Below are 25,581 nucleotides of genomic sequence, written 5' to 3'. Positions count from 1 at the left end.
CTTTAATATTATTTGGACAAAGTGTCTGTCATTTAAGGCACATTTTGTGCCAAGCCCATGCATATGAATTTGGAACTGATGGCTTATTGCTATGTAGTATAGGCTCCATGACTTTATAGGCTAGGCCACAAACTAATTAAAATATGAGACATGAATAACATGCATAAGCATGTGTCATGTTCATATGCATAACATAACCATAATATGTATGTCAAAAGATTAAAAAAAGCTAGAGATTATTGTGTGTGTGTGTGTGTGTGTGTGTGTGTGTGTGTGTGTGTGTGTGTGTGTGTGTGTGTGTGTGTGTGTGTGTGTGTGTGTGTGTGTGTGTGTGTGTGTGTGTGTGTGTGTGTGTGTGTGTGTGTGTGTGTGTGTGTTCATTAAAGCAGTCAAAACCAAATTAATAAAATGATAGTAGTGGTATATGGGACCTACTACAACTCAACAAAATTATTTGACTTAATGCTTACTCCTATTCGACTTAATGCTTGCAGGTACCCCATTCCACACATGCTGCAGAGTATAAAAACAAGTCCTTTACCTTACAGTTTTTAAATCTGCATGGTACAAAACCCATGCAGCTCCTTCTGGTGTGGTGTGGTGGATACCAATTGCATAAATATTTGGGTACCATATTGTTGAAAATCATATGAAACATACACATGTTTTATATGTAATACTCTCCTAATAATAAACTTATTTTTATTTTTGGAAAAACATGAGGGGGACATTGAATATAGACCTTGAGGCAGTAACACAACCAGTAGTGGTCCTACCAGACCACACCACAGCACACACATTTCTCAATGGAAGAGCAGGGAATACCTATTGCAGCTTTAATACCAATTATTTCCCCAGCTGTGTGAGTGAGTATACATGGAGTTTACACCTGGGATATTCCCTTGAAGACACAAACTGCATAACCTTTCTAACAAGATAACAGTTGTAATAATGGTATGACTTCATGTGGAACTCAGGTTTGATGTGGCCAGTCTATTACATCAGTCACTTATGATGTATAACTGCAACTATAATTGCATAATTGCAATTATTTCACCTCATGTAATTTAGGAGATTACTGTAGGTTTGTTTTACCTGTGACCAACATACGCTACTGTATATCAAAAAAGTAATTGTTGGATTGCCTTTGCTGTGCACATTGATTCTCCCAAGAGGAACACATCTATTGACTTTGGTGACCCCATGACCTGTCCTGTAGTGCCACCATCTGGCCAAATTGTCCATTTTGAAATAAGCATATCTCAGAACACTGATTTTGGTGATCCAATGCCAGAGATCAGGGGGAAACTGTTCAAGTGTCATAAAGAAGTGATCCACTATACAAGAGTCCATTTGTAGATTTATAATATCTAACAGTACTAGGGAGAAGCTTGTTTGTGAGCCTCATTGCCATGGGGGGAAAACCCGGTTCTGTTCTGACTGCACCAGGAAGCGAGCCAAGACTCCTGACTAACTTGTTCAATACCATACTTCCTCTCTTGGCACCCTGTAATATTCTTTTTCTAGGTGCACAAAGACAGTGTAACTCCACCTGGCCTTCTCTATACTTCTCCATCAGCACTCTCAGGGCGAACGGTGCATCTGTGGTGCTTTTCCTTGGCGTAAACCCATACGGCTGGTCCCTAATTGTCACCTCTCCTGTTAGTCTAGCTTCCACTACTCTTTCCCATAGCTTCATGCTGTGGCTCATCAGCTTTATACTTCTGTAGTTACTCCAACTCTGTACATCGCCCTTGTTCTTGAAAATCAGTATACTACTTCTCCACTGTTCAGTCATCTTCTCGCCTTCCATGGTTGTGTTGAGAATCTGAGGAACTTAACTGCTGTCTCTCCTAGACATTTCCACACCTCTACCGGTACTGTATATCGTCTGGACCAACCGCCTTCCCATTTTTCACCCTCTTCATAGCTGCCCTCACTTTCTGGTTCACGAAAAGAGGGATTTGATCCAGCCAGCATTCAAGACCCCTTGTTTGTTCTAGATGAGAGAAAGAACATGTACACTCCTCTGACATAAGACCATCTATGACTCCATCTCAGGAAAAGTCAACTTGTGAGCATGAATAGAATTCTGTCACACAAAGATTTGTTTGTTTAGGAATCAAAGTGAATCTGAAAATATTTTCTTTGTGGATCAGAGTCTAATTAAATGGACCAACTTTGAATTCTGTAGAAACTCTAAATCATTGAAACAAATTGCATCAGTGTTGTTGTGATAACGGCAGCTATTATTCACAGTAACCTGCCTAATCAATACAATTCTGACCTTATGCTACCATCGAGACTTAAGGTCATCTGACAGGTCTGCTTTCTGTCCCCTGTGTAAAATTAACATGGAGAGTAGAGCACAGCATTCAGTTTTTATGAGAGAGAGAGAGACTATTCTTATTTTCTATTCTCTAAACGTTTTAATAACTATTTTTGCCGGACCCAGGGGGTCATGAGGCTTTGTACCTGTTTTCTCCATACTATGGGCATGGTCACTTTGTCCTTAGGCCCCAGCCATAAAAGTCTGTCCCCCTTTCGTCCATACATGGGCATAGACACAGGCTGACACGTCATGTGAAGTCTGGGTCTGGCAGAACCAGGTCTCCTGGTCTTGTTTTTGTATTCAATGTCCTTTTATAATATTTATTTTGTATGCTGTCTTAATGCTCTTAATGTTTTGTGTAAAGTCCTTTGAATTGCATATAAGCAGCTTAGCAGTGTTTTGAAGGTATTTTACTAACAATGTAGTGGTATGTTTGTAGCCTATGGAAATGTGGCAAGGAGTATGTATGCCAGCAACAAAAACATACATTCTTTGTGGGATCAACACTGCTATTTCATCTTTAACATGTGTTATTTACCAGGAAAGCATCTGTGTCATTTTTGATTTTTGCGTTGGCTATTCAAACATAGCAGATATACAAGCTCGCAGTCGCAGCCGAGCTTGTACATCTACTATTTTTGAACATTTTTGAAAAATCTTGAAAGTGTGAGAACTACTGATTTAAAGGGCATTTGTAGAATCGGCCTCAGGTCTTAATGGGTTAATTAAAAAAAAAAAAAGGACTCGACGCCGACTTTATTTTGAAATCCACCGAAAGGAAGTCATGTACGCTTGATTCAGATGTTCAGAACTTGTTTACAGAACTGATAGCAGAGAACGGATAATAATTACACGCCCGAATGATGTTAATGAATCATTGTAGTATTGAGTAATGCTGTGCTGTAGTGTACACGCCCGGAGCAGGCATTGGCTGAGACTTGTGCTTCAGTCGCAGCGTAGCATGCACAAAGGTCGTACAGTGGTGTTGCCAGATTGTGGGAAAGAAATAAGCAACCAGGTCTGTGAAAAAGGAGCCCAAAAGAAGTGACTACAGGCCCTGACCTGACATTGGCAATTTGAAAATAGCTGACCTACAAGCTCACAAGTTGTGAGCTTGAAAATAGCAGATCTTGCGACGTGTTGTGACAACGTGTCGCAAGATCTGCTATTTTCAAAGAAAAATATTGGGGGGAAAAGTTAAAATTATATTTGCAAATCAACAAAATATTGTATGGTGTACGGGGTCAATCCGGGGTCTCTGGCACAAAATATTTTCAGAAGGTTGGGTCTGCACACAAATACATATATTTGATTGATTGATTGATGTACTTCTCATGTATTTAGTAAGACATGAGAACATCAGTACATGGAAGTACAAATTCACAATACAAGGTCTACTAAACTGGAATACACATTAAGCACTGAGCTTGTTTAAGATGAGATCCCCATGCACACAAATCATGATTACTGGTACGAAGAGTGAAACAAATGTACAAGAGAAGAAAAATAAATGGGGGGGGGGGGGGGGGTACCGGGGTAGGTTAAGACTTAGACAGGGGCCATTTTCGAATTGCAGCCTCCTGAAGGTGTATCTTTAGGGCAGTTTTGAAAGTGAGTAGGGTTTTACACTCCTTTACTCCTTTTGCTAGGGCATTCCACATTTTTGATGAATAGCATGAGAACGAGTTCATTCCCTTTGTTGAGCCAAATCTGGGTTGAACATGATTAGTGGAGCTGCCTCTGGTGTTATAATCGTGGACTTCATTAACATAAGTATTCAGACAAATACAGGGGGATCCCAATGTTGTGGTGTATCTTGAAGACCAGGCCCATGGTGGTGTTTGACATGAAAATGTTTGAGAAACACTGGTTTAAACATTAAGAAACAAGCCCAACAAGCAACTACACTTTAGAAATTAGCCCCAAAAACCGCAACCCGCAACTACCAATATTTACAAGGCAATAAGCAACTTTACAGAAAAACAAGACCACAGTCGCTTATAATAAGCAGACATGGCAACACTCGTCTGGTCGCACAGCGTCCGTTTACATTGCACAGGTTACAATAGGAACGTGCGCTGCGTGGGTGCCCTTGTGTGAAGGTTCGATCTGCTGTCCAGGTTCATGTTGTAATACCAGTATGTATATTATTCTATACACCATACTCGCCGGTTTGGCAATTCTGCCATTATTACTTTACATGAGGAATCCTTACTTATTCAAAGACCTGCGCTACGCCATGACCGGACTTCACATCGGCATCCGAATGTCCCGTTACACCAGAGGCAAGACGTTCTACAGCATTCTGGATTGTTTCCTTGATAAAGTGGCGAAGCATCCCGATAAACCTTTCATAGTCTTTGAGAAGAGCAGCTACACGTACAGAGAAACTGACCATCAGAGCAACAAAGTTGCCAGGGCTCTGTCCGATCACGCCAACGTGAAGCCAGGTGACACTGTGGCTCTGTTCCTGGGCAATGAACCCATGTATGTATGGATGTGGCTGGCTCTGTCCAAGCTGGGCTGCACTGCTGCTCTCCTCAACCACAACATCAGATCCAAGTCGTTGTTGCACTGTTTCTCCTGCTGTGATGCAAAGGTGCTGGTCGCTGGTGCTGGTAAGCTGATATACTGGTCAATATATGTTTTTTCAAAAATGTGTAGTACTGTACCATGGCCATAGGTGATGTTTGCCTCTGTCAGCAGGGGCAAAGGAAAGTTAGGAAACATATATGTTTATTATGCAACATACATGTTTATCATATGTGACATATTCGAAATTGGCCGTCTGCATATATGTCTCTAATGTTGCCACCTTTCAGAAATTTAAATAAGGGACACTTCTTAGGCGGCCAGCCCTCCAAACCCCTGAAATGCATAGAAATCTATTAAAAAGAATATATATAGGACCTATATAACACATAATAATACAAACAAAACATATTTTCAAATGCAGAAGCACAAGACATTTGCCTTGTCTATGTCATTTTATTTCACCATGTCACTTTTTGCACTTTTGTAAACTTTTGCATCCAAAGAGTCTCAATGTTGATTTTTCAGTGTGTGAGCCTTTTTGTTGTTTATGGACTTTCATGCTGGCCTCTCTCACCTGTCTTCAGCCCTATACGCCTTGAGTTTAGAGCGCAAACTTCCCTACCTCTTTAACTCATTTGCCATGCCATATCAATGCCATATAAATAGGTTATCTATTGGTCTCAAGGTATAACAGAATGCAGTGTTAACAGTAACTGTAACTTGAATGGCTTTTATTTTATGCCAACTTCATAAGATATTTGTAAAAAACCCTAGTTTACAATTACAAGGAATTCATCAAGGCAGACTATGAAACTAGTAATCATTTCCTACCTGTTTAAACTAGATGAAAAAAATCCAGGGTTAAAATTAAGTTGTGCAACACATCTCTGATTAATTATAAACCAGTTCAACCTTACAAACATTAACCAGAATGAATTTAATCGGTGTTGGTGCAAACCCAATCTCAATCTCATAAAAGGGACATCTAGATGAAGATGGTCAGGGGTCATGACCTGGGCTACCCAAACCTAAACTTTCCCCCTCTTTAACTTTTCAGAGTTGCAGGGTGCTGTGGAGGAGGTGTTGCCCACCTTACAGGAGCAGGGCGTCCGTGTCTTTATTCTCAGTGAGGACTGTGATACGGAGGGCATAGAGAGTCTGTCTGACAAGATCCAGCAGGCCTCTGACCAGCCTTTGTCCACTCAGCTCAGGTCAAATGTTGGTATGAAGAGTGCTGCACTGTATATCTACACCTCAGGCACCACTGGTAAGCCCACCTTGCTCCTGTGACATCTTTCTGCACTTCTGATTTCCATAGATTTTAATCGTAATGAGTTTTTTGTACTTTTGCTTGCATGCTGTGCCTTCAAGCTCTATGTGTGTGTGATGTATATTTGAGGTAGGTAAATAAATACAGATGTGTAAAGTTATATTTGAGCGACTGTATATATTGTTGGTACACATCACTGTGGATTGTATTCCTACTATTTGCACATACTGTACTGTATTACTGTTGATTGTACATATTTGATACATATTCAATATTCATGTTGATTCTCTGCGTACTGTGTCCTGTGCCTATATTTATATTCATTTATATCTAACTACCTACCTACTGTAAATCTAAGTGCCTATATGTGCATATTGATCCCTACAGTATATGTGCATATTGATCCATTTAACTGTTGATACCTGGCACATACATACATGCTATATGCCCTTTTACTGTGATAAGTTGCACATAGAGCTTAAGGTGCTTGAAGGTGCTGTGCGCAAGGTTCTTACTCTTCAACAACAACTAACAGGGAAGGGGGATATATGTTATGCTGCGTTCACACGGGCAGATACAAAGACACAGTCTACCATTCATTTTCAATGGAAGCCAGCGACATGAAGATGCAAAGCAACATCCGACGTTTGTAGCTGCTACAAAAAGCTACAAATTCAAGTTGAGCTGGGTTCAACTTCCAGATACAAAGATACAAAACTACAACTGTAGCTCCGATGACGCAGGGCTTGATGACGTCAACGAACATCTGTGTTGAGCAACACAGATGCAAAGCAACAGAGCGACAAATATGCTGTGTATTTTTGTATCTTTGTATCTGCCCGTGTGAACGCAGCATTAGGCTGTTATTTATTGACTACAGCTTGGCCTTGGCTTTAACACCATAGTCCCCACCAGGCTGGCCGGCAAACTGGCTAACCTTGGATAGAACCCTAGGCCTGCAGTGTGTGCATGGGTCCTGGACTTCTTGTCTGCCAGACCGTAGGTGGTCAGGCTGGGCAGTCACACGTCTACCTCCCTCACCCTATATACAGGAGCCCCCCAGGGTTTCAAACTGAGTCCTCTGCTATACTCCCTGTACACGCATGACCGTGTGGTCAGAAACAACTCAAACACCATTGTCAAGTTTGCTGATGTAACAGTTGTGGTGGGTCTAATCTCAAAAGCTGACGAGAGGGCCTACCTGGAGGAGATGGCAGGTCTGTCACAGTGGTGCCGGGAAAACTGCCTCTGACTGAACATCAGGAAGACAAAGGTGATATCGTGGACATCTGATAGTGTGGTTACACACCCCTCCTGATCAACGGGGAACCAGTGGAGAGGGTGACCAGCTTCAAGTACGGCAGGTTGCACATCACTGACGTGGAGACTGCACACAGAGATGGTGCCAAAGTAGGCAAGACAACACTACCACCTTACTCCGCTACCACCCAGAGCATCCTGACAGGGGCCATGACTGTATGGTATAATGGGAGTAACTATTCCTAGGATCTGCAAGTCCTGCGAAAGGTGGTGCCATCGACCGGGCGCACTGCAGGGAGCTCCCTCCCATCCCTGCAGGACGCATAAAACAGCAGGCGCTTGAGCAGGGCAGAAAGCGCTATGAAAGACAAACAACACCAGAGCAACGGACTGTTTGATGAATGGCAAGCATCTGAAGTGTCTTAAAGCCCGAGGCAAAAAAAAAAAAACTGCATTCAATATGTAAACATCCCTCTGTAGTTTTTGCTATTCTGTCTTTTTATTTTCCTTATTACATCCAGTATTATCATTGTTATTATCTTGTATTGTTGTTGTTAGCACAGTGTTCCGGAACATGTCACACCAACATTTCGCTGCTTGTACCTGTATCATTGATTGATTGATTGAAATTTTATTAGGCAAAAGAATGTAAAACAACACAGTTACATTTATAATGCTTTTGTCTAAAAGGTCCGGCCAAAAAAGTCCTTGCGGGCTTGTTTCCGTTGGGGTCCTTGAATTAATTTCATAGACATATATAGTAGCAACCAAACAGTTCAAAATCAACATAAGAATACAGAGGAAAAAATATATACCATTATGTACAAAAAAGGCATGAGAAAATAAAAAATTATATACAAAAAAAGCATTAGAAAATATTCCCAAGGTGTAGTGACAGTTTGTTATAGTTTGTTATCAGTGACAAATTATTAGCGTTAACTGTATTTTACCATACCTATACCTTTACCCATACCTGTATGTGTTTCATCCTTACTGCGGTGCCCTAAGGTTCAGTAACGGTTTATCTATCTACCTTTTAGGTCTCCCCAAGGCTGCTGTAATTAACCATGAGAGGATGTGGTTGGCAACCTTTCTCCAAGATATTGCTGGAGTCAGCTCAGATGATATCATTTACGTTTATCTGCCCCTCTACCACAGCTCTGGCTTTCTCATGGGGCTCTGCGGAGCCATACAACACGGTACAGAATCTAGCACACATACAGTAGATATCATCCATAATATATCAAATATATAATGTATCTCACATTTATAAATCCAAAGAGTCTTAATTCTACCCACATGGTAACGTTTTGTTGAGCACTGTAAGTAAGTTTCGTAATCACATGGTTGTCATTGTTGCGATTGATTAGATAATGTTGGGTTCAATAAAGGGCAAATAGGTGGGTATAATCTCAGGACATTGGTGCTCTGACTTATTTACATTGTTTGTAATTCAAAACTTAAAAAAAAAAACATTTTTTAACTGCCGTTATTAGTGAAATGAGTTAGCAGTATTCACCTACAGTTTTAAAGCATAACATGCTGGTGAAATATGCTTATATATCCCTTTTATTTCTAGGAATCACCATTGTTTTGAGACGTAAATTCTCTGCCTCACAATTCTGGGATGACTGTAGGAATTACAATGTGACTGTGATCCAGTACATAGGAGAGATTATGCGCTACCTCTGCAACACACCAAAGGTGATTTACTTCTTTGCCTTCAATAAACAGACGCATATTCACGAATAGTGTCTAGTTAGCCATAATGTGTTGTACAACATTTTGGTTGTAGACATTGATTTATATAAAAATGCTATTGAGAGACAGCACCATATACAGTACAGAGGTCTATAGTGGATATTATAGAAAAGTTTGATATTTGAAGTTGATTTTCCTCTTCTGTTCTCTATGCTTCCTGTTTGACTGTGTTCAGAAAGATAATGACGGAGATCATAAAGTGAGGCTGGCTGTGGGTAATGGGATAAGAGCTGATACCTGGGCAGAGTTTCTGGAGCGTTTTGGGAACATTCGTGTCTGTGAATGTTATGGAGCGACAGAAGGAAACATTGGCTTTGTCAACTACGTTGGAAAAGTCGGTGCTATTGGCAGGGAGAATTTCCTCCACAAAGTAAGTGAGAAGATTTTGTTCAAATATACAGTAAAGTCCTCAGTGTTAATTAACTCTGAGGGTGTACAAATGGAACCAAATTAACCCTCTCAGAGTTAAATTAACACTTAGGATATATTACAGTGTAAGCATTACAATTCAGCTTTGTGTGAACACTTTGCATTAGAAATGTAATTTAGGGCCCATACCGCTGGCGTAGCGGTCCAGGCACTTAGGCTTCAGTGAAGCCTGACAGCATGTTGCGGGTTCGAATCGACGACCTTTGCTGTGTGTCACTCCCCGTCTCTCTCCCCATTTCATGTCTATATATACCATCAATAAAGGCAGAAAAAGACAAAGAAATATCTTTTTTTTTTAAGAAATGCAATTCAGTTGAATAATTTCAATTACATTAAGTAAATATCTCACAAGAAGATAATTCACATGTATCATACTTTTTTTTATTTGTCTACCTATACTATAGTACAATTCACCAGATCTGTGTGTCACTTTGTGGCCCGCATAACTCGGAATTTCGATGGACCAACGGTATCTGTCTGACCGCGGGTCTAGAGAATGCAGAAATCCTTGTGTTTGGGAGATTGTATGCATCGGCTTCCCTGATTGCCCAACCCGACCTGTCGGCTTAACTGATTGTCCGAGCTGTGTGTTAACGTTTGTGCCTCATAGCCAATGTAAGTGGCATCGTATGCAATGCAACAGAAAATGGGCAAAAGCCATAATATGGAAGAATGTGATAGAAGAATGGCAGTAATGTTGGGACGGAGGATGAGAAGGAAGGCATCTATATCAAATTCAAAGAAAAGTGGGTGAGAACAGAGGGCACAGTATGGGAAGTAGGAGAGAGGAGGTCATCATAACATGTATGAGGACCATGTATTCACCACATGCATGGCCCCTAGTAGGCCGGAACCGAATGGGCCGGAAGGGCGTCGTCCTAGTCTATTTAATGGTCTCTTTATGTTTCAGGCTGCGTCTCCGTATGCCCTTATAAGGTATGACACAGAGAGAGAGGAAGCCGTCAGGAACTCCGGAGGGTTCTGTATAGAAGTCCCCAGAGGTGAAATAAAACCTACCTTCCTACACTGTAAAATCCTGAGTATTCATTTAACTCTGAGAGTGTACAAATGTAACCAAATGGTTACATTTGTACACTTTTGGAGTTACAAATGGATAAATTAATGCTGAGGATTTTCCTGTGTAACTTACATTTCAAGATTGGTGCAATATGTTTGCTTTTGGCTTGTTTTGATTATTTATTTATTTCTATTCAAAGGAGAGACTGGTTTGTTGGTTTGTAAGATTGGAGTGAGATCACCCTTCAGCGGTTATGCTAAGAACAAGAACCAGACAGAGAAGAAGAAGCTACAGGATGTCTTCACCAAAGGAGACCTCTTCTTTAACAGTGGAGACCTCCTGAAGATAGACCACGAGGGATTTGTCTACTTCCAAGACCGCATTGGAGACACCTTCCGGTCAGTGGATTAAGGGATTTATAATGTTTAACTAGAAAACAGAAACACATTGTGTCATACTTTTAGGCGCAAAGCTGCAATCTGTAAATGCTTTAGTTAATAGAATGTTATTTTAACCAATCTGTATCGTAGACTAGACTAGAGTATGTTAATACAATATAACTAACTAAACCGCTCTTCCATTTGAGACATTTAGATCCTTTTGTCATGTAGGACCACTGCTGGTTGACAAGAGGTATTGCGTGAAAGTCAAATGGAAACAACTTGCCTTCCTAAATATGCTGTTCATTATAGCGCAACAGTTACAATTTCAGTGCTTGCACCAGGGACCCAGGTTTGAATTCTGGGTAATGGGCCATCCACACCAAGCACTATAACGATAAATATGTCGTCATTATAGTTATAGTGTGTGTGTGTGTGTCTGTGTGTGAACTCTGCCATGCGCTAGAATCAGAATATTTACAGTTAGTCTTTATAGTTATCGTTGCAGTTACATCGTTGGTGTGGATGGCCCATAAGACATGAAAGTTATGTATTGCAGCTTTACGCACATCTCTCGTTTTTTGGGAGTTTCATAATACCTACTTAAATAAAAGTTGTACTGTTGGTTAGAATTTGTATTATGATTGCACAGTGTTCTCATTGTTACATTATAAACTTCAGCACAGATATATCCTCTGGCTACTGTTAGCACAGGTGGAAAGGGGAGAATGTGGCAACCACAGAGGTCGCTGATCACCTGATCACGGTGGATTGCATTGAGGAGGCCAATGTCTACGGTGTGATGGTGCCAGGTAGTACATTTATTATTTGATGAATTACGTTTCATAGAAGACGTCTAAAAAACGAATTTTCATGAACAAAGAAAAGCGAAAAGTCAAGGCATTCTGTCAGAGTTACGTGTAAAATACTTTATTGGCTGTCAAGTTTGAACAGATAAAAAAGCTGGATATTTACAACCTGAGTTCTATGCTCATGTGCTTTGACTTTAAACTGTTAGGACACGAGGGCAGAATAGGAATGGCAGCACTCAAGCTGAAAGAGGGCATGGAGTTTGACAGCACAGCTACCTACCAGCATGTCAAAACCTACCTTCCCAGTTATGCAAGGCCATTCTTTATCCGCATACAGGTTAGTACTGCAGAAATTGGGTCCAGAAGTATTATGTTCTTATATCATGCATTTCACTCAAAGATCAGTTCATACATTGTTATATTTGTTTGTTTGTTTGTTTGTTTACTTGCAGGATTCAGTGGCAGTGACTGGGACTTTTAAACACACGAAAGTAAAGCTAAGTGAAGAGGGCTTCAACCCAACTGTTGTCAAGGATCCCTTGTTCTACATAGCAGATAATAAGGGTTATGTCCCTATGACTGAAGAGATATTCAACTCTATCACAGAGGGAAAGATCCGGCTGTAAATGTCTGTAGTGGCACACTTTTGGTGTATAGTTTAATTACAATTGAAATTGTATTAACATCAAGGTTCAAGACCATGCAGATAGCTCTTCCATAAAATGTATGAATATTTTATGATGACGCAGTATTTCAAGAACTTTTTTTTAAATTCAAGAGTGAAATAAAAAAAATATTGCACAAATTAGATTTTCATCTCAAATCTCATGATTCTTGTCACTATACTGTGACATCCGTAGGATAATTAGGATTTCTTTTTCATATTGTAGTGGAATGATAAATATTCCATCTGCCAAAAACCAACACTAATTTTGCTCTATGTGAGCACATACACATGATATACAGTATTGGCAAATATCTTTATTATCAATTGCTGAATTCTGGTGTGTGTGTGTAGAGGCCTGTGTACTGTGACCATTTTAAGACAATGAAGGTGATCACTGCTGACAGGTTCCGCTCCCTGACGCTTTCCAGTATCCTCCTCAGAGCCACTATCTGCCCAACTATTGTGCGCCCAGGGCAGAAGCCATTTGGCGAGGTTGTCAGCACAGGTCTAAAACGGGTGTGAGGCAGTTGAGGATCATCTGGTTAGCAATCTTGGCGACCAGTGAGCTCAAGCTGATGCACCAGTAGTGGCCCCAGTAGAATGCTACGAATGGCCTTGATGTAACATGGGAGGACCACATAAGAAATGTGAATGGGTGAATGTAATGCACAATCTATGTAAAGCGCTTTGGATAAAAGCGCTATATAAATGCACCATTTACTACTGTATTTACCTTTTAGACCTCGGTTGCCCCGGTGGGTCACCTGCTAGAGCGCATACCATTAAGTCCTTGCGCACCCGGCCTGGGTTCGACTCTGACTCGAGGCTGTTTACTGCATGTCATTCTCTTTCTTAGTTTCCTGTCTCTCTTGCGCTACGACTATCAATAAAGGTGGAAAAGGGCCCAAAACAGATCGTAGAAAAAAAAGAAACGTGGACGTCTGTGTGGGCCTCCTGCGGTGCCTGCACTGTCAGGCTGCAGGCACCTGGACAGATGGTGAGCGAACTGACACTCAGGGAGCCAACTAAAGGCACAGCTAAGAGGGGATGGAGGTGTACCACCTATATAGACAAACTGCTCATGTTACAACAACTAACAACAAACTGCAGTTAGCAACACTGCAGCTTCAGACCCTGACGCTGAATAGGAGGATCTATCCTAGGATGGGTGTAAGCTAGTCTGCACCATCACATCGCATCTAGTGCTGCAATATCATTTTTATTCTGTATCTGTTTTATTTTTGGTTTATTCTCATTTTCTATTTTCTTAACTTTTAATAACTATGTTTAATTGAAATCAAATGTCCTCTTGTAAATGTGTTTCTTTTGCATGTTGTCGTAATGTTTTGTGTAAAGTCCTTTTAATTGCCTTGTTGGTGAAATGTGCTATACGAATAAACTATTACTTTTGCCCAAGCAGCTTAGTAGTGTGTTGAGGGTACAGTATTTTACTAATAAGTGGTAATTAAACAAAGCTGATTCTGACAATATAGAACACAAAACCCAGTACAGTTTTTTAAATTTATATAAATGTTTATTTTGCCATTTTTATTAGGATCCGGATCTTTAAATTGTAAAATCATCAGGAAGTTCACTTTGTTAATAAAAAAAAACAGTACTGGGTTTTGTGATGTTCTATATTGTCTGAACTCTGAATCAGCTTTGTTTATGTTTGTTTATGGGCTAAAAGAGTGACCTTTAGAGCTGTTTCACCGTGAATAATGGTATCATGGCAAGTTAACTACACCAGTGGTTCCCAAACGTTTTAGCTCAAGACCCAAAAGATGCTTCCGGGACCCAAATTTGTGAAAATAGCAGATCTACAAGCTCACAACGTGTCGCTTCGGGCCGCGTTCGGCGCGTTGTGAGCTTGTAGATTGGCTATTTTCACTACTTCTTAAACATGTGTCTTCTAATTTATGGAATTTCTTTGATTTTATTTATTTATTCATGAAATCACTTTGAAAAATCATTGAATTTGTTTTTAATTAATGAACATTTTAGCTTTTTTGGGGGGGAATGTTTTTTGAAAATGTTTTGAAATAATAATTAAAAACAAAATGTAGGAAACAAAAACTAAAGGGACCCACAAAAAACTGCGACCCACGAATGGGTCTCGACCAAGTGTGACATACTGATGACAAGGATGACATACTGTATATTTCAAGATCTTTCTTTATTTTTATTCACACACTTTATCACAAATCGCATGCTTCTTGTCACTTTGCCAAAAACCAACACTGCTTTTGCTCTAGGTGAACTGATATATTGGCAAATATCTTTATTATCAATTGCTGAATTCTGGCCTGTATAATGTGACCTTTCCTTTTGGGCTAATTGTGAAAGAAATCATTCCAGAAACTCGGGTACAGTGGAGGTTTCCAGTGGAGTAGTGGAGGTAGCCGTATTGGCCACAGGAGAAGACATACAGCTAGGCCTAGTAGCAATCTGTGAACCCCTCACTGGGCAGCACAGCTGACATCTATCACATTGCACCAACTGGTTGCAGAAGCTGGGTGCACTGTTTAACTTTGTAAGCTTTTTTAGGACCTGCTTACCCAGAACATTTGAGGGCATCTCCGGAATCTTAAATAGGGGGCCTGCCCCTGCAAGTGAATGCAAAGGCCTTGCCTTGGCATTCCCCACAGTTTGGACAACTGCTGGATCAAAGTCATAGCCAGACAGGGGCCCCATATTGTTGTACGGCAAAGGTTCACTGTTGCAGCTAAGTGACCGCATCGGTCTCGTCGGCCTAGTCCAAGCCTTGTCAATCCACAGCTCCACCTCCACCTTGTTGAGACTGGAGCCAGGAGACACTCTCTCTGATTTTGGGCCATCTTTGGCTGTGTTGTCACTGCCAGATCTTGAAAGCTCTCTTGTTTCCTCACTTTCCCCTACCGTTGGTTCCTTTGCGTCAGAGAGAGGTTCCATCTCTGCCAGCAGATTGGTGGCTGTTTTGGAGATGATGTCCCAGTCCTTGAGGATGTCATCAGTTGTGGTGAACTGTGATGTCACAGTAAATCGTATGATGCGTTTAGTGTGAAGGTCTGCAGGGATGAGGTACATGGTGCCAGACCGTGTCAATCTCCTCAATAACTCTTGGGTCAAGTCATTTCCCCCCTGCAGAGAATTATTACTTTATATGTTAATATGCCAAGTTTCATGCAAAGTCAAAAATAGTTTTGTTTAAGTCTATCATTACAGTTCTGATCTTTTTGATCTTGGCTCTTTAACCGTGCAAAAAACTAGATTGCCTCTAGTTTCTCACCTTTTGAACCATTTAGGTGTAGGCTACTAAATGGTTTGGGTAACTACTTAACGATCATTAGTTATTATTGCACATTATAAAACCTTATCTTTACAAAGATAATAATTGACCAAAACCTGAAATTCTTCTCCAACCAAATGTAATTTTGGGAAGTTATAAGGAAAAGATGCATGCAGTGTGAGCGCTAAATACCTTAAGGCAAAAGACCACAAGGCCAAGGTGTCTTTCAGCAGGAACCTCAAAATTTGGATCTTTTCTAACGTGGGATTCTAGGAGCTTTGCCATCTCAATTCCCTAATTGGATGGGGAAAAAATGTTAAAACATTAGTACCAAAAAACAAAACAAAAGAAGACGACATATAAGATCAAAACAAAGCCGCTGTTTGGGTCTTGTTTGTATCTGCAAGTAATCTGCAGTCAATTTAATTTATATATATTTCTATATCTATATCTAATTTCACCAGACCCCACAGAAAATGTACAAAGAACGGAATGCCACTTGCATGTCTGATGTGAGCCTGGATGTTTGTCAGTCCGAAGGAACGCATCATAAACCACAGCTTCAGAGAACGGAAACGGCGACTAAGGGGAATCTGCCAGTGCTGGACAGAAGAACAATAAGGTGTCACATTACAAACGGACACTGAGATGGCTGAATCTTCAAATGGATGGAAGCAGATGGAAATCATACCATAAAGTCAGTGGCTGCCTGTGAGTTGTCATGTCTGAGGTAGACAGGGTCAACACTAAAGGTCTGCTGGAGTTTATATTTGTCCTTGACCCTGTAGCAACAAGAAAGATCCACGTCTTCATCAATAATAGCTTTTCAAACTAAGCCCTAATTGAATAAAGTCTACTTTTAGGCCTTGGCTCTTTAAGATTATGTGTCCACTACACAGGAAAAGCGTTTTACAGTATCTCAGAGAATGTAATAATTAAGCGGGAATTAAACCCAAATCCGATTTTGGATTTTGTTTACCTGTAGAGTTTAAAAACTGCAGGAGGTAATATGGCAGGCTGACTTGACTTTAGTACACTTATATAAGCAACACAGCTGCAGCTAACATATTGATAATTGGTGTGTTAGGAATTGTGTGTGCCAATGTGCAAGCATCGACATTACTGTTGACTACAGTCAATGCTTGCACATTGGCACACCTAAATCTTACACATTGTATTACTTTTAGTAGCTCCAACTGTGTTGCTTACATGACAGTGCACTAGGTCAGTCTGCCATGTTCAATCAAGAGAATCAAGAGGGATTTACAGTAAATGTCACTTACACAGGACAGGTACAAGCAGTGAAACATTGGTGGGCCATATGTTCCACAGAATAACAATACAATATATCAATAACAAGATAATAAAAAAGCGAAAGAAAGTATACTCGATGGGATCAAAATAACTAATTAAGTATGTTCTTACTCATCAGTAGTTTTGAACTGCACACTACAAAATTGGGAAGGGTTTTATTCCCCTTTTAATTAAGTGTCATGAACTGTCGTCAGGATTTTCCTGTTACTATGCATATTCAGTCTACGTATATTATAGTATTATCCTACATAAGTAAGAGGTTATGCACACCAGAAGGCTGTGCAGTCGAAGTGGACCATCATCCACTTGGACGGATTGAAGACGAAGGACTGTGCAAATTCAACGCCTTCCAGCGACCAGCGCTGCTCGGGGCAGAAGTAGGCAGAGCCAGCATACGCAGCATCAACATGGAGCCACAGACCCTCCTCTGCACCTGTCAACCACAACACACAGCTGAATCTAGACAAAGAATGAATTCAAACTCTAAAATAATCAATGCATAAATGAAGTTAAACATTGGAGCTTAAAATATTTATTGCAATGTTAATGAAGAGGTTAACTGGTAAATATATGAACACGTTTACAAATTGACTTACACACTGGCCCCAGTTCAGTTAGCTTATCAAAGGCACATACTCCTGTAGTTCCCAAAGTGGCACACAGCTGGAAAACGGATACAAAAAAAGATACTTTCTTAAACTCTTAAAATGACTTCAAATCTGGTTCTCAATCTTGTACTCCTGAGTTTTTACATTTAAACAAAAGGCATGTTTGAGTTCCTGTTCTAGTTCTAGCAGCGTGTGCCTACCATAAAAGGAACCAGGCCCATGCTCCTGTCCTCCTCAATGGCTTGTTTCAGAGTTTCCCCTCTCAGAGAACAGTTTCCGTCAGTAGGCAGAAACCTGATCTTCACCAGGGAGATCAGTCCTGCTTTCTCAACCGAGGAATGGGCCTGGGAGGCACAGTGCCACACAGCATCATTCATTTAATCATGAGATTGCAGTGGTAGTTATAAAATGATAACAAACTAGAAAATGTGCTCCTCGGAGCACAGGTCTCCGCCAGTACTGTTCCTGATTAATCCTGTCTTACCTATTTATATTACATATTGTCACGTGTCACTTGACCAATGTTAGCTTGGCTGAGACGGACACACACACGGAGGGTAAAACTCTCCTGGCGGAGACAAAAAATCACACCCCATTCATATTTAGAAACAACAGTGCATGGTCATCACAGTGATGGAAGCTCACTTCAAAAAATATAAATGATTTTTTGAAGTGCGTGGTGATATTTATAGGTTTTTATTTCATCATGCGTCTCGCTAGCCAATCAAAGTATTGGTGACAACATATTGTCACGTGTCACGTGAAGCTTGACCAATGTTAGCTTGGCTGAGACGGACACACACACGGACGGACGGAGACGAAAACACACTCTCCGCCATACTGGCGGAGACAATTAGAACAATGCATTTCAAACATTTACACTGTTTGAATACGTAATACATGTACTATGTAATTATAACACTGTAATAACTTACTAAATGTAAGTGAAAGCAAAAGCACAGTATCCATTGTACTTTCTTAATGTGAACGGGCTCTTTAAGCATGCATCAGAATGAGTGACTCTCCCTGACCTGGTCTGAAGCGTAGGCCACCAGTCTGGAATTGAGGACGCCGTCATCTACTTCCTGGTTCAGTTGTGTCTGTAGCTGAAGGATCATGTCTTTCCTGGCTGCCAGCAGAGCTACCAAGGTGCTCTCGCTCACTGTGCTCTGACAGGAGAGAGGGTGAAACGGAAGGCAAGTGCAAAATCAACAGAATTGTTCAAACAAACAGTGTCACCGAGATCAGTGCCATCCACTGAGATACATCATCATACTCAACTGCATTTGAGTATTTTAGTAACCCTGATGAAGGCATTGTTGCCTTCATCAGGTTTATGTTTTATTCTTGCCACATATTAGCCAGGCTATTAAAGGCTTTTAAAAATTTCCACAAGAGTGCCTTGGTCTCTTCCCTTTTTTGCCAATCAATTTTGTCACCCATTTGTACCAAAGAGCATGTTGTTGTTTTTACTCTGCCAAACAGATGCACTCCTTTCTCTCTTTCTTCTACATTTGGAAAGGCTTACAAAGAACTACAGAGTAGCCTACAAATATAGGCTAATATGTATTGTGTCGCAAGAGTAGATACGGCATTTATAAAGAAAAGATGCTTACCGAGAGCATCATTGAATTGGAGAGGGATTGGTTGGTAGGACATATTCATATTGAAATGGTTACGGTCGGGATGACATACAGTACATACAGTGGTTAGCACTTGAGAATGGCAGTAATACCATCTGAGTGCCTCTGTGGTGCCACAGAGGCGCCACTACTACTTGGTGGTGCCGCATTTGACACCTTTTTTTAAGGTGTAGTGTGGCTGAACGGCCACCATGTGGCACATGTGAGTCCATGAACTCTACAGTACAGTATTAGCAACAGGGGAAGGGTGAATGCATTTAAAGTTAATGTTATTTTTATTTTTTGTAAACATAGAAAATAAGGGAATGAGTCCTTAGGATGAATTGAAAGTAGCAATTATTTCTTTAAACACAACTGTGTTTCATGGTGGAAGAAGTGCACAGACATTTTACTTAAGTAAAAGTAGCAATACCACAATATAAAGATACTCTATTTTATATTTACTTATTTTTAAATATACTTACCAAAAGCTAATGTTCTACAATGTTTGAAAGTAGCCGATCTAGCTTGTAGATCGGCTATTTTCAAATGGCTGTGGTATAACATAGGGCTAAAGTGGTTAATATGTATGTTTTATTATATAACAATTTATATCTGCAGAGTAACTAAAGTTTTCAAATAATTGTAGTAGTGGAGTAAAAGTACACTATTTGCCTTTGCAGGCGTTGTGGAGTAGTAAGTGAAAGTGCACTAATACTCCAGTACAGTAAAAAGAAAACACTTCATCATTTTCCCCAAGATTCTATGGAACCCAAGCGCGATTCGTACCCCGTCCTCTCACCTTTCAGACACATCTGACTAACCGCTATGCTATCAGTTCAGTTGACAAAATGGCTGTATGTGATGAGAAGAAACTACACACAGAATGGGGCATCTAACTTCCAGCTGAACCAGTGCTATGTTACTTGAGTAAAAGTACAAAGGTATTGGCATCAAAATATACTTAAAGTACCAAAAGCTAATGTTCTACAATGTTTGAAAGTAGCCGATCTAGCTTGTAGATCGGCTATTTTCAAATGGCTGTGGTATAACATAGGGCTAAAGTGGTTAATATGTATGTTTTATTATATAACAATTTATATCTGCAGAGTAACTAAAGTTTTCAAATAATTGTAGTAGTGGAGTAAAAGTACACTATTTGCCTTTGCAGGCGTTGTGGAGTAGTAAGTGAAAGTGCACTAATACTCCAGTACAGTAAAAAGAAAACACTTCATCATTTTCCCCAAGATTCTATGGAACCCAAGCGGGATTCGTACCCCGTCCTCTCACCTTTCAGACACATCTGACTAACCGCTATGCTATCAGTTCAGTTGACAAAATGGCTGTATGTGATGAGAAGACACTACACACAGAATGGGGCATCTAACTTCCAGCTGAACCAGTGCTATGTTACTTGAGTAAAAGTACAAAGGTATTGGCATCAAAATATACTTAAAGTACCAAAAGCTAATGTTCTACAATGTTTGAAAGTAGCCGATCTAGCTTGTAGATCGGCTATTTTCAAATGGCTGTGGTATAACATAGGGCTAAAGTGGTTAATATGTATGTTTTATTATATAACAATTTATATCTGCAGAGTAACTAAAGTTTTCAAATAATTGTAGTAGTGGAGTAAAAGTACACTATTTGCCTTTGCAGGCGTTGTGGAGTAGTAAGTGAAAGTGCACTAATACTCCAGTACAGTAAAAAGAAAACACTTCATCATTTTCCCCAAGATTCTATGGAACCCAAGCGGGATTCGTACCCCGTCCTCTCACCTTTCAGACACATCTGACTAACCGCTATGCTATCAGTTCAGTTGACAAAATGGCTGTATGTGATCAGAAGACACTACACACAGAATGGGGCATCTAACTTCCAGCTGAACTAAAAAACAACAACAACATCAATGACCAAAAAAAATGAAGATTAACCATCCAATTCATACTTGATCATTTTTCCCCTTTGTTTTAATGTTGTTCGAGCAAACAGATGTTTAAAATCATCTTCTTCTGTTGGCCTCTTCCTGTGAGTTCAAATTAAATAACTTCTGTAACTGTTTTGGCAACCTTTGTTGCCTGCTTTGTACACGACTAATAATGTTCGTAGCTCAATTAAATCCATTATTTTCAACAAACCTGATAAAATAAAAAGTCTGTTAGTATGTGCTCTGAAATCCTCTTTGTAAATAATTCCAGACATTTGAGGTAAGGGGGGAGGGGATCTTGTAGTGAATTGATCTAATGTACCAAGCCAAACACATCAGTGAAACACATCACAGCAAATGAATACAGTACAGTATTGTCCTGCTTTAAGACATTTTATTCAAGAGGCACTGCATAAAAAAGTGTCATACAATACACAAGTAAGTACAGTGGCATAACAAAAACATCATACTGTATTAATTGCAGTCAGTCAATGTCACCTTGCAAAACGCAATGAAAAAAAAATATAGGTATATATATTTAGGTCTTTGTCAACCATGTTGGGATACTCTCTGCTCTATTGCATGCTTTCTGATGTGTTTGGTTTGTCTAATATTCTAAAATAATATATCAAAATAGCATTTCATTGAAAGGCAATTCTCTCTGTGTGTGTGTGTGTGTGTGTGTGTGTGTGTGTGTGTGTGTGTGTGTGTGTGTGTGTGTGTGTGTGTGTGTGTGTGTGTGTGTGTGTGTGTGTGTGTGTGTGTGTGTGTGTGTGTGTGTGTGTGTGTGTTAAATGAATAGGTTTTACATTGTGATCGAGAGACACAGCTGAACGACAGAAAGCATGCAATAGAGCAGAGAGTATCCCAACATGGTTGACAAAGACCTAAATATATATACCTATATATTTTTTTCATTGCGTTTTGCAAGGTGACATTGACTGACTGCAATTAATACAGTATGATGTTTTTTTATGCCACTGTACTTACTTGTGTATTGTATGACACTTTTTTATGCAGTGCCTCTTGAATAAAATGTCTTAAAGCAGGACAATACTGTACTGTATTCATTTGCTGTGATGTGTTTCACTGTGAAGCCCATGTTCTTGTGAGATCAGACAGCCTGTGCATTAGCATAACCTGTTTTGGCTTGGTACATTAGATCAATTCACTACAAGATCCCCTCCCCCCTTACCTCAAATGTCTGGAATTATTTACAAAGAGGATTTCAGAGCACATACTAACAGACTTTTTATTTTATCAGGTTTGTTGAAAATAATGGATTTAATTGAGCTACGAACATTATTAGTCGTGTACAAAGCAGGCAACAAAGGTTGCCAAAACAGTTACAGAAGTTATTTAATTTGAACTCACAGGAAGAGGCCAACAGAAGAAGATGATTTTAAACATCTGTTTGCTCGAACAACATTAAAACAAAGGGGAAAAATGATCAAGTATGAATTGGATGGTTAATCTTCATTTTTTTTGGTCATTGATGTTGTTGTTGTTTTTTAGTTCAGCTGGAAGTTAGATGCCCCATTCTGTGTGTAGTGTCTTCTGATCACATACAGCCATTTTGTCAACTGAACTGATAGCATAGCGGTTAGTCAGATGTGTCTGAAAGGTGAGAGGACGGGGTACGAATCCCGCTTGGGTTCCATAGAATCTTGGGGAAAATGATGAAGTGTTTTCTTTTTACTGTACTGGAGTATTAGTGCACTTTCACTTACTACTCCACAACGCCTGCAAAGGCAAATAGTGTACTTTTACTCCACTACTACAATTATTTGAAAACTTTAGTTACTCTGCAGATATAAATTGTTATATAATAAAACATACATATTAACCACTTTAGCCCTATGTTATACCACAGCCATTTGAAAATAGCCGATCTACAAGCTAGATCGGCTACTTTCAAACATTGTAGAACATTAGCTTTTGGTACTTTAAGTATATTTTGATGCCAATACCTTTGTACTTTTACTCAAGTAACATAGCACTGGTTCAGCTGGAAGTTAGATGCCCCATTCTGTGTGTAGTGTCTTCTCATCACATACAGCCATTTTGTCAACTGAACTGATAGCATAGCGGTTAGTCAGATGTGTCTGAAAGGTGAGAGGACGGGGTACGAATCCCGCTTGGGTTCCATAGAATCTTGGGGAAAATGATGAAGTGTTTTCTTTTTACTGTACTGGAGTATTAGTGCACTTTCACTTACTACTCCACAACGCCTGCAAAGGCAAATAGTGTACTTTTACTCCACTACTACAATTATTTGAAAACTTTAGTTACTCTGCAGATATAAATTGTTATATAATAAAACATACATATTAACCACTTTAGCCCTATGTTATACCACAGCCATTTGAAAATAGCCGATCTACAAGCTAGATCGGCTACTTTCAAACATTGTAGAACATTAGCTTTTGGTAAGTATATTTAAAAATAAGTAAATATAAAATAGAGTATTTTTATATTGTGGTATTGCTACTTTTACTTAAGTAAAATGTCTGTGCACTTCTTCCACCATGAAACACAGTTGTGTTTAAAGAAATAATTGCTACTTTCAAAGCCCACTGAGTGCAATTTACCAAAATACTTCTTGATAATATAACCCATACAATTATTTGTTTCACTTCTCAACAAGTTCATCTTCAATTGCAGCCTCTGTTGACTGGAAGCAGCCCTGTCTCAAATAGACACAACATGCCTGTGCCTGGGCATTAGTTGCTCTCTACCGCCATCTAGTGGCACCACAGAGAAAAAAGCGGTACCGCAAAAGTAGGTGGTACCAGAGAGGCGCCAGAGGGGTGCCACCCCTGACACTCTGAAGGTACAACCACTGTACATACATGTATTGGCCCTTCCACAATGACCACAAGTAACTGTCACTCAGAGTAGTCCTCAAAATAACTACTTTTGTATAAAAAATAAATGATTGGAAATAGCAGCACTCCAAAAGATAATGATTCACATATTTCCGGCTGCAAACCCGTTTTGGGATAGATGATGCCCTGGTGAAGATTATATGCCTAAGAAATCTAGCAAAAGAAAAAAAATCTAATCAGTCCTACATACTATTTATCTTTGGAGTGCTATTTCTACTCATTCTTGCAGTTTTCTCATTATCTGTCCCCCCACCCCCTTTTTTTCCCCTTTTGTATGACTGTTTTAACTCCCTTGATGATTAAATTTCCCCCATGGGATCAATAAAGGCATATCTATCTATCTTCTGGTATTTTCTATACTAATTATTATTATTTATTTTTTCTAAAGATTTTTTTTGGGGCTTTTTATACCTTTATTTAGAGAGGGACAGGGAAAGTAGGCTGACAGGAAATGGGGATAGAGATGGGGGGTGACATGCAGCAAAGGTCGTCGGGAACGGGAGTCGAACCCGCGACACGCTGTCAGGCTGGCATTGCAGCCTAGGGTGCCTGGACCGTCACGCTACGGCCCAGGCCTTCTATACTAATTATTGACTGTATCTGAGCACCCACAGCCAATAAGGTATCTGTTTTCAACACAAGTAATCTAACTTCTACTTGAGTGATATTTAAATCTAGTAACAATACTTATACTTGAGTAGGATATTGTAGTACTCTGTACCTGCAGTATGCCTCCTCCTGTGCCGTCAGGATGGTGATGCAGGAAGAAAGAAGGAAGCCCCAGGGCTTTACACAGCCAGTCCATAACATTCATCTCCAACTCTGTGCATGCTGGGCTGGAAGCCTGACCAAAACCATTATTATTCTTCATAACTTATATATAAACTGGTATTTTAACAACAGTATTTGTGTTTTATTCAGCACATTGGGTACAGAGTATTAATATTACTATCACAAATGGCTCCCATTACCCAGGTGAATCCAATGCAGTTCATAGCATCGGCCAGCATGTCTCCCAGCATGGAGGGCCAGGACGTCAGGCTGGGGTAATAGGCATGCATGTGAGGGCTCTGCCAGTGAACCACCTGCAGAGCACGTAGATTATAACAGTGCTTCTCAAACATTTTCATGTCAAGGACCCCTAAATTGTGTATTTGCCTACGGACCTCCTGGATTCGCCAGGCACTTACCCCAGGCATGATGACTTTCTCAATGTCCTGGAAAATGCTCTCCCACTCCTCTGGTTCTGTAGGGGCGCAGTCAGGGATCAGCTCCCTCATGTAACCTGGCTTAACATCTGGAATCACCCTCCTCTCTCTGATGGAGCTGAGGTACTCTGTGATGTAGTTCACCATTTCTTTACCTGTTAGACAATAGACACAGTAACGACTAGTATTACATCAACTTGATTTGAACTTTAAAATCAATCATTAAAAACTTAGATGTAAGACCGATTCAATATAAAGGTATCAAAATATGAAATATAACCC

At 40.0% G+C, this 25,581-nt stretch overlaps 2 protein-coding genes across 2 annotated transcripts; one reads left to right on the top strand and one right to left on the bottom strand.

The window, feature by feature from the left end:
* The first annotated feature begins 4,403 nt into the window (after positions 1-4,403).
* LOC311064102 (long-chain fatty acid transport protein 2-like) lies at positions 4,404-13,871 on the top strand. Its single transcript, XM_084083846.1, has 10 exons — positions 4,404-4,950; positions 5,925-6,134; positions 8,438-8,596; positions 8,977-9,101; positions 9,334-9,528; positions 10,498-10,588; positions 10,805-11,003; positions 11,700-11,797; positions 12,004-12,134; positions 12,250-13,871. The coding sequence occupies exons 1-10, from the start codon at positions 4,473-4,475 to the stop codon at positions 12,421-12,423; spliced, it is 1,860 nt and encodes a 619-aa protein (XP_083939972.1). The 5' UTR covers positions 4,404-4,472; the 3' UTR covers positions 12,424-13,871.
* Positions 13,872-14,795: 924 nt separating this feature from the next.
* Positions 14,796-25,449, bottom strand: hdc (histidine decarboxylase). The gene is made up of 11 exons (XM_084058906.1): positions 25,282-25,449; positions 25,063-25,176; positions 24,813-24,935; positions 18,686-18,823; positions 17,855-17,998; positions 17,643-17,709; positions 17,317-17,479; positions 16,424-16,514; positions 16,236-16,334; positions 15,925-16,026; positions 14,796-15,584 (listed from the first exon to the last, which is right to left on the bottom strand). The coding sequence occupies exons 1-11, from the start codon at positions 25,444-25,446 to the stop codon at positions 14,814-14,816; spliced, it is 1,977 nt and encodes a 658-aa protein (XP_083915032.1). The 5' UTR covers positions 25,447-25,449; the 3' UTR covers positions 14,796-14,813.
* Between the last annotated feature and the right edge of the window lie 132 nt (positions 25,450-25,581).

Source organism: Gymnoscopelus microlampas, assembly GCF_963454915.1.
Source record: "Gymnoscopelus microlampas genome assembly, chromosome: 1".
Taxonomy (NCBI): Eukaryota; Metazoa; Chordata; class Actinopteri; order Myctophiformes; family Myctophidae; genus Gymnoscopelus; species Gymnoscopelus microlampas.
The sequence above is the reverse complement of the archived record's forward strand: the minus strand, read 5'-3'. Positions and strand labels throughout refer to the sequence as shown.

Coding starts and splice junctions, on each gene's coding strand:
- hdc (XM_084058906.1), bottom strand. CDS start 25,446: ATGGTGAACTACATCACAGAGTACCTCAGCTCCATCAGAGAGAGGAGG. Junction 17,999..18,685: donor TGGCCTACGCTTCAGACCAG/GTCAGGGAGAGT, acceptor TGTGCCTCCCAG/GCCCATTCCTCGGTTGAGAA. Junction 16,335..16,423: donor AGGCAGCCACTGACTTTATG/GTATGATTTCCA, acceptor TCTTCTGTCCAG/CACTGGCAGATTCCCCTTAG.
- LOC311064102 (XM_084083846.1), top strand. CDS start 4,473: ATGTATATTATTCTATACACCATACTCGCCGGTTTGGCAATTCTGCCA. Junction 4,951..5,924: donor GGTGCTGGTCGCTGGTGCTG/GTAAGCTGATAT, acceptor TTAACTTTTCAG/AGTTGCAGGGTGCTGTGGAG. Junction 10,589..10,804: donor CTGTATAGAAGTCCCCAGAG/GTGAAATAAAAC, acceptor TTCTATTCAAAG/GAGAGACTGGTTTGTTGGTT.